The sequence below is a fragment of the Zea mays genome, chromosome 7, assembly GCF_902167145.1.
Source record: "Zea mays cultivar B73 chromosome 7, Zm-B73-REFERENCE-NAM-5.0, whole genome shotgun sequence".
In the NCBI taxonomy this organism is placed as follows: Eukaryota; Viridiplantae; Streptophyta; class Magnoliopsida; order Poales; family Poaceae; genus Zea; species Zea mays.
The window spans coordinates 148,360,873-148,375,528 of NC_050102.1; the positions used below are offsets into that span (position 1 = coordinate 148,360,873).

A 14,656-nucleotide genomic window follows, 5' to 3' on the forward strand; every position below is an offset into this window, starting at 1 on the left:
AAATGAGGCACCACCTATACTTTTAGGAGTAATCTGACCACACAAATCTGCATGAACCAGTTCTAACCCTTTCTCAGCTCTGAAACTTGACACAGTTGGAAAAGGTTTCCTATGCTGTTTCCCAAGAACACAACCATCACATACCTGCTCAGCCTTTTTCACAGTTTGCATGCCATCAACCATTTTTTTGCTACTAAGATCATGTAGAGCTCTGAAATTTAGGTGACCAAATCTAGCATGCCACTGCCATGACTTGTGTTCGGTATTTGACAGCAAACACACAGGTGCTGACAGGCCAAATTTGACAGTGACACCACTCTTTGCTTCTGTGAACACCACGTGATGACATTGTTGCCCAAGAAAAATACAATCCCACTTGTGCTCTTTCTTCTCTCAAGATCACCTGCATGGTCACTGTCTGAGTAGCCAACTAATGCTGCATCTGCTCCCTTTGAATATTTGCAGCCATATTGGATGGTTCCTGCAACAAACCTGATAATTCGCTTGATGGCTGTCCAGTGCTCAGCATTTGGTGTTTCCATAAATCTACTCACCATTCCTACTGAGAAGGCAAGATCAGGTCTTGTGTTAACCAAGTACCTCAAACTACCAACAAGACTTCTGTATTTTGTTGCATCTAGAATCAGCTCAGGTTTCCCAGGTAACAATTTTAGGTGCTGCTCCATTGGTGTATCCACAGGATTACAACCCTGCATACCACAATTCTCCAGTATCTTTTCAGCGTATGCACTCTGACAGATAGTGATCTCCCCTGGTTTCTGCTTTACTTGTAAGCCTAGGTAGTAACTCAATAGGCCTAGATCACACATATTGAACCTTTTCATCATCTGTTGCTTGAAGACAGCTGTTGCCATGTTTTGGTCAGTTAGATCATAGTGAACAATAAAAGTGTCATTCTCTTGTTGATTTGTGCTGCACTTTGAACTGTCCCAGTCCCAAGGTTTCCCTTCTTCAAATACCACATCTCTGCTAACTACCAGCTTATTTGTGGCTGGATCAAAGAACCTGTATCCTTTAGTTCCTGACTCATAGCCAATAAATACCATTTTGCTGGATCTGTCAGCAAGCTTATTTATTCCAGGACCAACACGCTTCACATGTGCTACACAACCAAAGATTCTCAGGTGACTCACTTTGGGCTTTTTTCCATGCCAAGCTTCATAGGGAGTCTTTTTGTTCAGAGCTTTTGTGGGTGATCTGTTGAGGATATACACTGCAGTTCTCACTGCCTCACCCCAAAATATTGATGGAACTCTCATCGATTTCAGCAGGCACCTGGCCATTTCAACCACAGACTGGTTCCTCCTCTCAACAACCCCATTTTTCACAGTACTTGTAGAGCATTTCCTTTCCCCTTACACAAAGGCTAGCCTACAAAAGGCAATCCGCAGGTAGAATATGTGATACATTAATTAAGGGCTCCATGTAGTGCCTGTAAAGTTAGAACTATTTTCAAGTTAGATGCTGAATTCTCATATATACTAACGTGTGCTGAATCATCTAGAATCCTAAAGCAACTCTACTGTTATAAGATGTTCAGAACTGGTCTGCTAGCTTTTGGAAGGATTAGCTTTCTTTTGCAACTCTAGGGTTCAGTAATTGGTTACTATTCGTCTACATTCCCTGTTAAAATCTAATATTTATAATTTTCTTTTTCTATAATAATTGAGTGAAACTATACCTGTAGGAGGCACAACTTGATGGCAATGTAGTCAAAGATTTGCCAAGTGATCCTATATTGCACAACATGGTATGTCTAAGCTAATTGTATTATTGTTTCAATTAAAATATAAAGCATAATTTGATTAAGTGATGCTATGATTTGATGTTTATTATAGAGAACTCGAAGGGTTCAAGCTGCCAGCATGGGCATATCAGAATCAGTATGTGGTTTTATTTGCCTTATTTCTTTCCAATTATGACGTTGTTTTTACCAAAAGATCATATGTTCATGTTTTGTAATTTGTAGAGACAAAAGCAAGTCTACCTTATTTCACTGATAAACAAAGGCAGAGTTGTGGCCAAAGGGAAGTTAGTGACTACAGATAGCCAAAGAGAAATATTAGGAGCAAAGCTTGGACCAGAATATTGTGGGGTTCTTGTTGAAGGCCTTGAAAATATTGAACTTGGCAATATTATATATGAGGAGGTACCTAGACCATCTAATCAGATTCGTACACTAATTGATGCTATTGGCTATGTTATTCCTTGGCCAATTACACATGTAAGTTTCTTTTTTATTTGAAATAGTACATGTGTCCCCATAACAACTTGAGTTATTGATCTAACACATGTTTCATAGGTGAAGCAAGCTAGAAGCTCATCTTGTACCCGCAACAAGTTGGTACCTGCAGCACGTGGACAAAGCTAGATGGCGTGGACAAAGCTAGATGGGAAGCCTAGTATAATTGCAAAGTGAATCAGTTAGATTCTAGTAGTTACTAAAATTTTTAAGTGATATTTGTATGATATTGCCACTTTGGCTTTGCTTCTTTGTGAACACAATTGGCAGTTACTGAACATGTTTGCTATCGAGTTAGTTAGCTTCTTGATATTTTGCCAAGGCCAAAAGCAATATTATTGAGGGTTTATAATTTGATTTTTTTAACATTCATCTCGATGCACATTTATATATATAAATGTATAAATGAAAACATCTTTTTTTGGCACGTAATAAAGTGTTACAGTATAACGTGTCTATATTATTACAAACAAATATAGATGTATGTACAGAATCGTTTCTACAGGTCTTAATACACACTTTGACGTTACTATATAACGTATTGATATGCGTAGGCACACAATACAAACGTGGCTATATTATTGTTTCTACTTTTGTTAACACGCGTTTTGGCATTACTATAAAATGTGTCACTCGCCAGTTCAGCTGACACGTCACCTTTCCACATCACCTGCCACGTCATTTTTCCACATCACCTGCCATGTCACCTATCCACATCACCTGCCATGTCATCATTCGTGTCACCTACTATATCGTCTCTATACTCCTTAATGCGCAATAAAGCGTCACTATAAAACGTGACTATAGTAATACACATGAATTATGAATGTATCTATAATATCGTATCTATATTTTTTCACACATAATAAAACGTTACTATATGACGTAACAACAATAATAGACACATGTTATATGCGCATCTATAAAAGCGTATCAATGTGTCTAAACATGCATCTAACGTGTCTATGAAACGTCTATTCATCTAATATATACGCTTACGATAATCGTTTCTACAAAGTCTGATACGGTCCATACGAAGACGCTTCTGACACGTTTTTGGAAAGCGTGCGTACATTCATATAGAGACGAATTAAAGCGTGCCTATTGTCCAAAAAAGCATAGCTACAAGGGGGGTTTTCTAGTAGTGCTCGTTGTCTGTGGTTGCTGTCTTCACAAATTCTTCATGGTCTGCTCCCTGCCAAAAATATGGATATGAGTGAGGACTGGATATGAGTGAGCACAAATTGAACAGATGCCAAAGTTTATTCCACAAGTTTTTACATTTCGAGCAAACTAAAACTTGAAAACGATACATTTTTTCCGCATCCAGCATTTCATAACGCATCAGTACCTCAAAATTCTTGAATAGACCAATAACAAAGGTCATGTCCTTTTTGAGGAACTCCTCAGCTGAATCCTTAGACTGAAGCCTAATGATTGGCACGCCAGTCTTCTTTCTTACCCAAGTAACTATGGTGTCCCTATCAACATGAGATGCATATAATTCCCAATCAATTGGTCAGACACATGAAAGGGCACTCCAGCAGACGATAGATCGGTAATAACATAACGAAAAGAGACAAGAGAAAGCAAAGCAGCGTCCTCACTTGGTGTGGAGGCCATGGTAGGCGTGCTCGATGCCATTGACGAAGAGGAGTACGGTGGGGAAGCCCTTGACCCCGACGGCGGCAGTCGCCTTGGGGTAGCGCTCCCCGTCGAGCTTCGCGAAGGCGACGGCGCTGCCCATGGCGCGCAGCACGGCGGCGGCCTCGGTGAACCGCGACATGAGCTGGTAAGATGTTTTTTTAGTTTTCATAAGTAGTCCAAAAAAGGAATGTGTTGAAAAGGGTGAAGTCAGTAACAGGAGGCTTAATCATCATAATACCTTAAGAACAGGGAGAACTACTGTTGAAAATTTTGATATACAAGAGCTTGAAGTATAGTCTTAGCCAGAGGTTACTTTTAAATGTTAGAATGATGATACGGACAATCCAAATGTAGAGGGCAGCAGGGTGTAGCAAAAAATCAGATCACCTGACAGACGTGTAGCTCAATGAATTAGTTTAATAAAAAAGAGCTTATACAATCTGATAAAGAGTAATTTATGAAGTACGAAACAGGGTTTTAAACAACGTAGAGTAATATATCACTTGCTTTCAGAAGAGGTAACAAGACACATATTTTTCTTGTAGTTGTAGGTGTGTTCAAGCAGATTATAATAGTTAACCCCTTGCTTCCCAAAAAAGAACACAAATGCAAACACTAACTTGCCATCCAATCTCGTATCACATGCATAAGCTTAATTAGGACCAGGATCGTTAAACATAGTGACAAAATCCATATTTTAACAACCAAATAGCATGTCAAGTAAACATGCAGGATCCAAGCACCAAGCACTATGACCAAGTAATATGCCTAGCAAGCAGGAAACGATAATAAACAAGGCAGTAATATTGTCTACAACAAAGCAACTAATTTCTCATGATACACGTCGACTCTAACTACAGAATAACGAAGTTCTAGACACAATAACAAGTCTTATAATAGTAGATAGACTTTCATATCTTGATGGCACATACTTCTCGATCAAGAACTAAGACCATCAGGAAGGACCTGATCGATCAAGGCCATAACGGTCGTCGCCCCGATAGCTACCGTCATCTCGACTACTTAGGCAAGCTTTGTTCGATAAATGGAGGCAAGAACATGGTAGAAACTGTACAGAAACAAGGAATAGGACCATGCCTACATTGTCACATACTACAGTCTACAGTAGATGGCAAAGATCTTGCATATTATACACATCATGATTTGAAATCCAGTATAATATGATTCTATATGCAAGAATCAATTAGTTTTACTCTAAGTAGGAGAGACATCCAGTATAATATGATTCTATATGCAAGAATCTGCATATTAATGACCAAACATTGTTGCCTTAATTTTTATTTCAGCATCGCCTTATACAATATGCAAATCAATGACTGGTACGAAGACAAAAGGCTATGTTCTGGTGGGTGGTCTCCTAGAGTAAATACTCGTAAGATTAACAAAACAAACTTCCTATCTACAACGAAGTATATCCATCAAAAGGGTTTGAATCGTGGGAAGTTGGGACCCTAGAGTAAACACACAGTAGGATGAAGCCTGGTATTTGTATTGCTGAGAGAATAGCAGGTATCCACTGACCCTGATGTTTTCAAACCTTCACATGAAAAAAGGGCGTACCACGGTAGTTCATCGCACATGCTTCTTTAGGCTGGGATTGGAGCTACCATAAGCAGAGTTGTGAATTTTAAGTTCCTAGAGAACACAAAATCTTTGTTTGTAATAGTGTAGTTAGAATATACAATACAAGAAGTATGTTATGAGTTTAACTTATTAAAAAATGGTAAATGTTGTAAGAGTTGCAGAAATCTAACCAGATAATGATAAGCATGTTGCCTCCCTTCGTGTGTATCTTGCCAAAGACTGAAAAATAACAGAACAAGTAGTAGGTTGTGAAAGGTGAAAGATGAATGTTTTGGTAGGGTAGTTGTCTCCATGAGGAAAAGAAGCTTGCCTGGAAGCAACCACATCCGTAGCCTCTGAGCCTTCCTCGGCAAAAATATTTCTAGCATTCAATACATGTATGTACCCATCATACATGATGCCAGAAACTTCTATCGTGAAAGAAAGACAACAAAAGCATATTACCAACCAACATATAGTTCTTAAAGGCAAATAATGAGAATTTGATAAAGCATATTACCAATCAACAGATAGTTCTTAAAGACAAATAATGAGGACTACATTCATCTAATCATGAATCAAAATTACAGCAATGTATATAGTAACCATATACAAATTTCTATAAAACAGCCAACAACTTACCCCAACATTAGCAAAAAAATGTAGAACCCGCGCCCATGACTCCATGAGGCCATAACTGCCGTTAGATACAACAGAGAGGTGAATTGGTGATGCTCCAGTCCGCATCACACCACTGGCAAAATTACGTACTGAAATTTAGAAAAAAAGTATAGGCATAGTTGAGAGATCATGAGACATGATCGAGGAGGAATCGAGTACTTGGCGAACTTACCTATATCGTGTATATGGTAGTTTTTTGAATGCGTATTGGGCTTCAGTTGCTTCAACAAAGACCACCTGACACACAAAAAATGTAATTCAAGATAAATAACCTCAAGTGGCAATATTTGTGCAATTTAGACATTCAAGTAAAATTACGGTGGATATTGTATGTCTTTTATTGTAGTTAATAAAGTAAAATTCAGGTATATATTGTATGCTAATGATTGTGGAATATTGTATTGTAAGTAAAATTCAGGTACATATTGTATGCTAATAAAGTAAAATTCAGGTCGCTGAGACCCTAGAAATAGTAAATACCCATCCCTTAAGACCCTAGGATTGGTGGTTTTCTTGAGCTTTCCTGCCTGCTCTTGATGCACTTTCTTCTGCAATTTGGCCACCTGCATTTGATACACAACAGCATGTCAGGTTCTTCACATTCTAACTACAGGTAAAAAGCTGCATTTCTTTTTCAGTACCATCAGTTCACACTTCACGGAAATAGCAGTTACCTTTAGAGCAACATTCTCCTTCAGAGGAACATTATCATTGTTCTCCAACAGTCTGTTTTCACTTCCATAATGTGATGAATTGTCCAATGCTTCTTCACTCGGAGCACTGGACACATTCTCCTTGTTGTCATCTGAATTGCCACATCGCGATACATCCACCTCGATTCTCAATTCCTGCAGCACAACCTTCCTTTCCTGATGGGAGCCAGCAGTTTCTGCAAGCGAGTTCTCGTCTGCAGCAGTGCTGCAACCATTTCGGTTCTCTCCATCAGGTCCGGCATTAGCACGCTTCACTGAGCGTCCTAAAATTTTCTTCTTGGCATTGGTCTTGGATTCCAGCCCCCGCTTCTCGCTCTTGGCCACCGTGGTCTCTTCACTCTTCTTGGTAGTCTTCGTATTCTTCGGCTGAGGCTGAGACATGTACCTGCTCGGCACCTCCCGGCACGCCAAGTTCAGCTTCCTCAGCTTCGAACAGACCTCGGACACCGCCCCCTTGCTCTTGTCTGCCGCTGGCGTCTGGACCGGTTCCTTTTTTGGCGTCGTGCTCATGAACAGAGACTTGACGACCGTCCCTTTCCTAGCTGCAGCGGCCAACGACTCCTTCTGGTGCTTCACGCTGTGGAACAGCTCCTGCCTCGGCCGAACGGCCTTGCTCTGCGGCGTGTGGTCAGTGCCTTCTTCCTCTCGCTGGGACATTCGACCCTCGCTGTCTTGGTGTGAATTGGGGATGCTCGCATGGCGCAGATCCACTCGACCCTTGGCTTGGGCTCCGCCGGTGCCTTCCCCGCGGCCTCAGTCTCTGCGCTCAGCCTCGCGAACCGAGCTCTCGGACGCTTTGGCGGCGCAGAGTGCGAGCATTTCAGCATCGAGCTGCGTCAAAATCAGAATCCGGACTATAAATCTCGGACGCTTCGGCGGCGCAGAGTACTATTTTTTTGAATATCTAATAATAGTACGAATAGATGTACTATACATCGTTTTACATTAAACATACTAACTCTGTATCCATAATTCAAGGGCATAAATAGGCAACACGAATTTGGCCTATGAAAATTTACAGATCGTGAATGCCAGTGCATTTAAACGATTTGAGGGCACTCAGATCTAACACACATATAGGCATAAATCAACAACAATTATGCTACATAACTACTAACTTCATTGGATCATGGAAAATAATGCACAATTTCGGCTAATCACTGTTCTAATTCTCTATCCAAAATTCCAGATTAAAACAATCAAACCTCGATCATGCACCATCTCACCAGATCAACGAACCATGCTTAGCAAACATGGATCTGTGCAAGGAGGGTGGTGCCTGGAGAGGAAGGGGTATATCACCATGGTTACGGGTTACGACCCTCTCTACAAGCATGTATGACATGCCAAATGCCAACTCCTGGATAAATCCATTATTAAAAAAAACTTCAAGATAAATCCTCCATCTATTTTATATTAGTTGATTGACTTCATGACTTGCCTAAGAGATATCGTTAGTAGAGAACGAGTCTAGTTGAATCAATTAAAAACTACTTTTAGTAGATAGATTTGGCGCTGTTGTTTCCATGTGCTTAGGATATTTCCCTGTTTTAGTATCGGTTCAATTCTAAATCTTAATGGGTACTCATCTGAGTGGACAAGCTAGCAGCGTTGTACTGTCTACTGAACAGGATTTGGTAATTTACTGGAAAATTAACAATAAGGTAACCAAAACATCAATTCTGATCCAAAGATAACAATGAGCTAACCAAAACAGAGCTAGGAGTTTAGTGGCAAGATGATGTGAGCAACGGGATGCAGGGTTGGATCAGGAGTCCCAAAAAATATGAAACAAAAAATTGCAGGCTACTAAAGAAGAGTAGACGCATCTTCAGAAGTGTGCTAGCATGCTAACTACATGTAAATGCATGCTTCCTTTTCATGTATTTATGTGCCACTCCTATGTGATAACCATACAGACCTATGTGATAACCATACAGACTTCATAAGGGAATATTTTAATTTCCACCAGAGATGTTCCCCACATAAATGATAAGATGCACCCATAGCACCTACTCTTTCTAAACTCTAAATAAATATCTTCTCTGTCTTAAAAGCGAATAAGACTGCTATAGCTGAAACTCATGTCGTTACTAAAGTTTATATTTGACGTCTCTGTTTTCTGTGTTTATATTTGAGTTTAGAACACAACTGTGTTGGTCCGCAGAATTTCCATTCCCGGGCAACTGTCAGAGAAGATTCTTTTGTCCCCTAGGTAAGGTCTTCTCTTCAGTCTTTTACTTTGCATTATCATTAGGCTAGGGGTCAGACATTTTAAACATAGACCAATTCATGTGGAAATGTGTGCCTGCAGTCTGAACATTTTGGCTTCACAATGAAATCAACATAATAGGTCTCACTATTTCCCTAATGTTTTTTGTCTAAATTGCTCCCAGTAAAAGAGGATTGTTGGGTTTGCACATGGATGCTGAGGCAGCGTTTGCATGACAGGGGAAGTCGAGCACGCTGGCTTACGGATCCATGCTAAACCCACCGGATCTACTCATGCACGGAACAAATGCAGCAGATCGAGGGGCATACCATGTAGTCCGTGGTGATGAAAGGGTCGTCGACGATGACGAGCTTGACATCCTCGCTCTGGAGGGGGACCCTGCCACGAGCTCGCTGAGCCTCCCGAAACCTGAGCAGATACACAGTTTAGATCGGACCAAACCAACTTGAAGTAGCTGAAGAGATCGAGGGGAAGAGGGCGCGATGGGGCGGATCGCGGACCAGAGGGGAGGAGGGTGAGAAGACAGGGACGGGGATCTAGGCCACCGCGCGGGGGGGGGGGGGGGGGGGGAGAAGGGGATGACGGACGGCGGGCGGGGGAGGAGTGTGAGAAGAAGGGGATGATGGGCTGCCACACGAGGGGAGAAGAAGCATGACCTCCATTTTTGCTGGTAGGGCATCGACGTCGTCAATCTCGCGCATACCACGGAAGCCGATCTCCACACCCGCCAGCGCGACTCGGCCCGCCGAAGCCGATCTCCACGCCCGCCAGCGCGAGAAGGGGCGGGGATCCGGGCCGCTGTGCGGGGGGGGGGGGGGGGTGAAGAAGGGGACGACGGGGGTGCGGGACGGAGAGGAGGGTGCATCACGGGGCCGGAGAGGGAGGCGTCCATCGCGGAGAGGATGGAAGGGGGCACGGCTGGGGCGGATCCGATGATGGCGGCGCGAGGGGCGGATCGGCGTAGGGAGGCGGGAGGTGGCGACTGCGGAGACCTAGCATCCTCGGATGGGTCCTTGAGCAGCGCACGGGGGTCGGGGGGGTGAGGGCCGACCGCGACTCGCGCGGCGCAGGGCGGTGGGAGGCAACAACTGCGGAGTGAGGTGCGTAGAGTGGGATGCTATGTGGGTTAGACGATGTCGATGCACGTAGATCGTGGGCAGCAGATACGGACGGTCCAGATTACCCGGAGGCAGAACCAGGGGAGACAGCCTACCCCTTGCGTTCTTAATAGGTAGTATAGATTATGGTATATAGATAGGTTGGTAGATATAGATTTCTCTTATCTAGGTAATGCCGAATATTGTACATATTTAAGAGCAAGATATTTGTCATGTTCCATACCCCTTATTTCTAACCTTTTTATTCTATATTTTGTGCTGAAATACATGGCTTACATGTTGTAAGTGCATAATAACTTTACGTTTGTATTCACTGTGGCTTGTTCAACATATGCTCTGCATTATATTTTTTAAATAGCAATTAATTTAGTATAATAATAAGTTCATTCGTTAAGAAAATCTATTGTTATTTATTTGTTATATATGATTGTGTTTATTGTTAGACATGTGTGTGTCGCATACTCGTATCTGCATTATTACTTCTCAAAGAAGTCATTATAGTTTCTTTCTTATAGAGGATATTTTTGATAGACACACGTGCATGTCACACGTATTGTGCACCGGTACATGAAAAATGAATGAAAAAAATCACCCTCAGTACATAATTTTCTTTATATTGTTTCATAGCTTGTCCATGACATTTAATTCAATGCCTCATCTAGTGTTAGAAACCATAGCAATCGAATACCATTTATATATGAAACTCATCTTTTATCTCACCTATTAAAAAAACTCCACTAAGAATATAATACAACTAGTTTAAATCTAAATAGAACTGGTGTGTCATGTATCTTCAAGGAAATACACAATTAATGAATGAACATTTTTCATTAAGTTTGCATTCCTGTTACTATACTAAAAGAACTCCTTTTCGTTTACCAAGGTATATGAAACACCAACTATCGTATGTTTAAGTTGCCGTTTTTCATGGTTTCAAATGTGTATTCAAAGGGATTTCTATCTTTTCAAGAGAAATTAGTTCATTTTTTTAGGAAAATAGGAATCTATTGTGAAAATGGAGTTTTTAAACTATCCCTTAAAGTATTTTTTTACCCCTAGAGCTAGTTTGGAAACTCCATTTTATCAAGGGATTTTCATTTCCCAATCGAAATTAGTTTATTTTTCTTTAGAAAATAGAAATCACGTGGAAAAATAGAGTTAATAAACTAGCCCTAAAATACGCCAAGAGTGCTAGTTTGACAACCCTATTTTAACAAAGGATTTTTATTTTTTCTTTAAAAATTAGTTTAATTTTCTTTTAAAATGAAGTTATCAAACTAGCGTGAGTGTTGAGGGCTCGAGGCTATGAAAAAAATAAAAAGAAAAGATAGAGGAGGAAGAAGAAGGGCGTGTTCGGCTGGCTACAAGCCGACACTGCTGCAGCTGCTTGGACTGCTGCAGCTGCAATCCATAGAGAGAAAAATACTGTAGAAGCCGCAGCCGCAGCCGGATTGCAGCCGCAGCAAGCCGCAGCGAACAAGCTGGAAATCTTTCCACCCAGCATCCGTGGTTCGAAGGTCGAAACGTGTCCCATCCACCCCACCACCGCGCCTACCTGAACCTTCCAGAAGGAATGGGCATGAAAAGGGCAGGAACCTTCCGGCCTTCGAGCACTTTCTCCGCCCGCAACCCTGCTACACACCCTACCCGTTGCTATAGATATCCAAACGGGCCACCCGGCACGGACCCCGCCCGAACCCGTTTTGGCCCGGTACGAATAGGGCCGGGCCAGACACGGCCCGTTGATGCTTCGGGCCGGGTCGGGCTGGCCCACGTGCCTAGGGACATGCCCAAACCCGACACACACAGGGAAAAATCGTGCCGGGCCGGCCCGTTGGCCCGGTGGGCCTCAACGGACCGGACCGGACACTGGCCCGAACCAACAGTAGAACGGTATATAAATACATATATTTAACAGAATTAATCATATATAATAACATATTATTTATATATATTAAGACAACAAAATATTTATGTATGCATTTTATATTTATGTATGCATTTTATATATGTTTGGACGCGTATTTAGTATTTACATACTATGAGAGAATTAAATGTATTTACATATTTAGTATTTACATAAATATGCGGGCCGTCGTCGTGCCGACCCATTTATCGGGCCGGGCCGGGCCAAAACACGCGAGCCGCCGTATGTGCCCATACCCTGGCCCGTAACCGACCGTGCCGGGCCGTGTTTGGATCGGGCTAAATTCGTGCTGTGCCACGGGCCAAACGTGCGGCCCGCACTGTTTGAACATCTATACCCGTTGCTCCGCGTAGAACCACAATCCTGCGCTATCACCCATCCCGGCCGGCCGTGCCACACCGGAGCCATATCTGACATCTAGCGCTGGGCCCACCAGCTGGCAAGCTTTAGTGAGTGGTTTTTGTCGCAGTCCGGTTCACAAAGTGGGTCGGGTTTTTTCCTCGTGCTACCTTTCTCACCGTTTCTCTCCTAGTCTCCTCTCGTTTCCCGTCCTCCTCCCGTTGGGAGTATAAAATTTCCTAATCCGCAAACGAAGCTTCCAGAAGGCTTCTTCTTGCGTACCTTCCACTTCCACCCAACGCGACTCGCTCTTTCCCGCATCTGGAAGTCGCCGGCTCAGATCCAGCCGGGCTGCGGCGCTGGCCGGATGGCCGAGCAGGGCGGCGCAGCCGGGGAGGCCGCTGGCAGCGACCCCCCTGCGCCTGCGCCTGCGACTGCCCCGGCGCCAGCCCCAGCGCTTGCTGCGGACGCGGCCGGGCAGAGGTCCCTGCCGACGCCGTTCCTGACCAAGACGTACCAGCTGGTGGACGACCCGGCGGTGGACGACGTGATCTCGTGGAACGAGGACGGCTCGACGTTCGTGGTGTGGCGGCCGGCGGAGTTTGCGCGCGACCTCCTCCCCAAGTATTTCAAGCACAATAACTTCTCCAGCTTTGTGCGGCAGCTCAACACCTACGTACGTTACCTGATGCTCGCTAGGCTTATATTCCTCCGTCCGGTGTGCCCATGTGGGTTGGGCTTAGTTTGGCTCGGCATGGAGCTCCATGTCTGAGTGATGTACCGATGTCTTTGGCTTGGTTGTGACGTAGGGATTTAGGAAGATGGTGCCCGACCGGTGGGAGTTCGCCAACGACTTCTTCCGCCGTGGGGAGAAGCGCCTGCTTTGCGACATACACCGACGGAAGGTAGCACCGGCTCCGGCGGCGGGGCTGGCCACTGCGGCCGCCGCTGCCGCGTCCGGGGCCGTAACGGTGGCCGCGGCGCCGATCCCCATGGCTCTGCCGGTGCGGCCGGCCTCACCGTCGCTCTCTACCGACGAGCATGTCCTCTCCTCTAACTCCGGATCCGCCGAGGACCACCCGCAGGCTGCCGCTTCCGGCTCCGTCAGCGCGTCGGCGTCCGGCGACACGGGGGAGGAAAACGAGCGCCTCCGGCGGGAGAACGCGCGGCTGACCCGCGAGCTCGGGCAGATGAAGAAGCTCTGCAACAACATCTTGCTCCTCATGACCAAGTACGCCTCCTCCCAGCAGCTAGACGCCTCTGCAGCGCTCTCCTCTGTCGTCAACTGCTCCGGCGAGTCATCGGAGGCCGTACCCGCGCCTCCGCCCCTCCCCCCGGCGATCCTCGAACTAATGCCCGCGTGCCCGGGTCTTGCCACCGCGGCCGCGGGCCTCGTCGCCGAAGCGGATCCTGACCAGGCCTCGAGGCTGTTCGGCGTCTCTATCGGCATGAAGCGGATGCGCGACGACGACGACACCGGCGAGGAACAGGCGGACCACGGCGCCGCAGCGGATGTGAAGACGGAGGCGTCGGATCCGCAGCATCGCATGGAGCCGTCGCCGGAGTCGCCGGACCAGCATCCGTGGCCCATATACCGGCCTACGCCCGTGTACCATTCGATGCGGCCCTGCAACGGGCCGGACCAGGGCGCCGGGTCCGACCAAGACGGGTCCAACTCCAGGTGATTGGGCCCACCGCACCTTGTAGAAGCTTCTAGTTCTAATTAATCAATTGCCATATCGGCAACTAATTATTATCCTAGAGAAACATAATAATACTATATTTTCTTCTGTTTTTCCTTTGCTAGTTGGGGATTGGAAGCTTCTCTCCCTTGTTGTAATCTGTGCTTATAAATCAGCGGTTAAAATCCATGAACGGGCGGCTCTGGTGTATTTTATTTTATATATATGTGCTTGTTGTTAGATAAACGCTTATCCCAATCGTCCATTGCTCATTTTTTGTGGTTTTGCTGGTCGGCAAATAATGAAATACTCAAGTGACTTACTACTGTTCCCCATGCGGGATCCCGCAACCGTACGAGGCAGGCGATACGTTTGTACTAGACTAGATTGTACTCCCGCCATAAAAAAATACACTTCCAAGTTCGAACATACTAACGTTTCCAAACTTATTAGTACATAAAAATACTAA

At 44.6% G+C, this 14,656-nt stretch overlaps 2 protein-coding genes and 1 pseudogene across 2 annotated transcripts; 2 read left to right on the forward strand and 1 right to left on the reverse strand.

Annotated features, from left to right (window-relative positions):
• Window positions 1–1,691: 1,691 nt before the first annotated feature.
• LOC109940800 (uncharacterized) lies at window positions 1,692–2,615 on the forward strand. The gene is made up of 4 exons (XM_020541092.3): window positions 1,692–1,771; window positions 1,860–1,904; window positions 1,991–2,245; window positions 2,324–2,615. The coding sequence occupies exons 1-4, from the start codon at window positions 1,769–1,771 to the stop codon at window positions 2,390–2,392; spliced, it is 372 nt and encodes a 123-aa protein (XP_020396681.1). The 5' UTR covers window positions 1,692–1,768; the 3' UTR covers window positions 2,393–2,615.
• A 778-nt stretch (window positions 2,616–3,393) lies between these two features.
• Window positions 3,394–9,487, reverse strand: LOC103633074 (uncharacterized; annotated as a pseudogene).
• A 3,151-nt stretch (window positions 9,488–12,638) lies between these two features.
• On the forward strand, window positions 12,639–14,433 carry LOC103633075 (heat stress transcription factor B-2c). Its single transcript, XM_008654755.4, has 2 exons — window positions 12,639–13,181; window positions 13,315–14,433. Exons 1-2 carry the CDS (start codon window positions 12,873–12,875, stop codon window positions 14,188–14,190), a joined length of 1,185 nt encoding a protein of 394 aa, XP_008652977.1. The 5' UTR covers window positions 12,639–12,872; the 3' UTR covers window positions 14,191–14,433.
• Window positions 14,434–14,656: the final 223 nt, after the last annotated feature.

What these genes read in the sequence shown, in the direction of transcription:
- LOC109940800 (XM_020541092.3), top strand. An exon ending in GCATGGGCATATCAGAATCA is followed by an intron (nt 1,905 to 1,990) that starts GTATGTGGTTTT and finishes TGTAATTTGTAG; the next exon opens with AGACAAAAGCAAGTCTACCT. An exon ending in TTCCTTGGCCAATTACACAT is followed by an intron (nt 2,246 to 2,323) that starts GTAAGTTTCTTT and finishes CATGTTTCATAG; the next exon opens with GTGAAGCAAGCTAGAAGCTC.
- LOC103633075 (XM_008654755.4), top strand. Translation starts at nt 12,873, where the DNA reads ATGGCCGAGCAGGGCGGCGCAGCCGGGGAGGCCGCTGGCAGCGACCCC. An exon ending in TGCGGCAGCTCAACACCTAC is followed by an intron (nt 13,182 to 13,314) that starts GTACGTTACCTG and finishes GTTGTGACGTAG; the next exon opens with GGATTTAGGAAGATGGTGCC.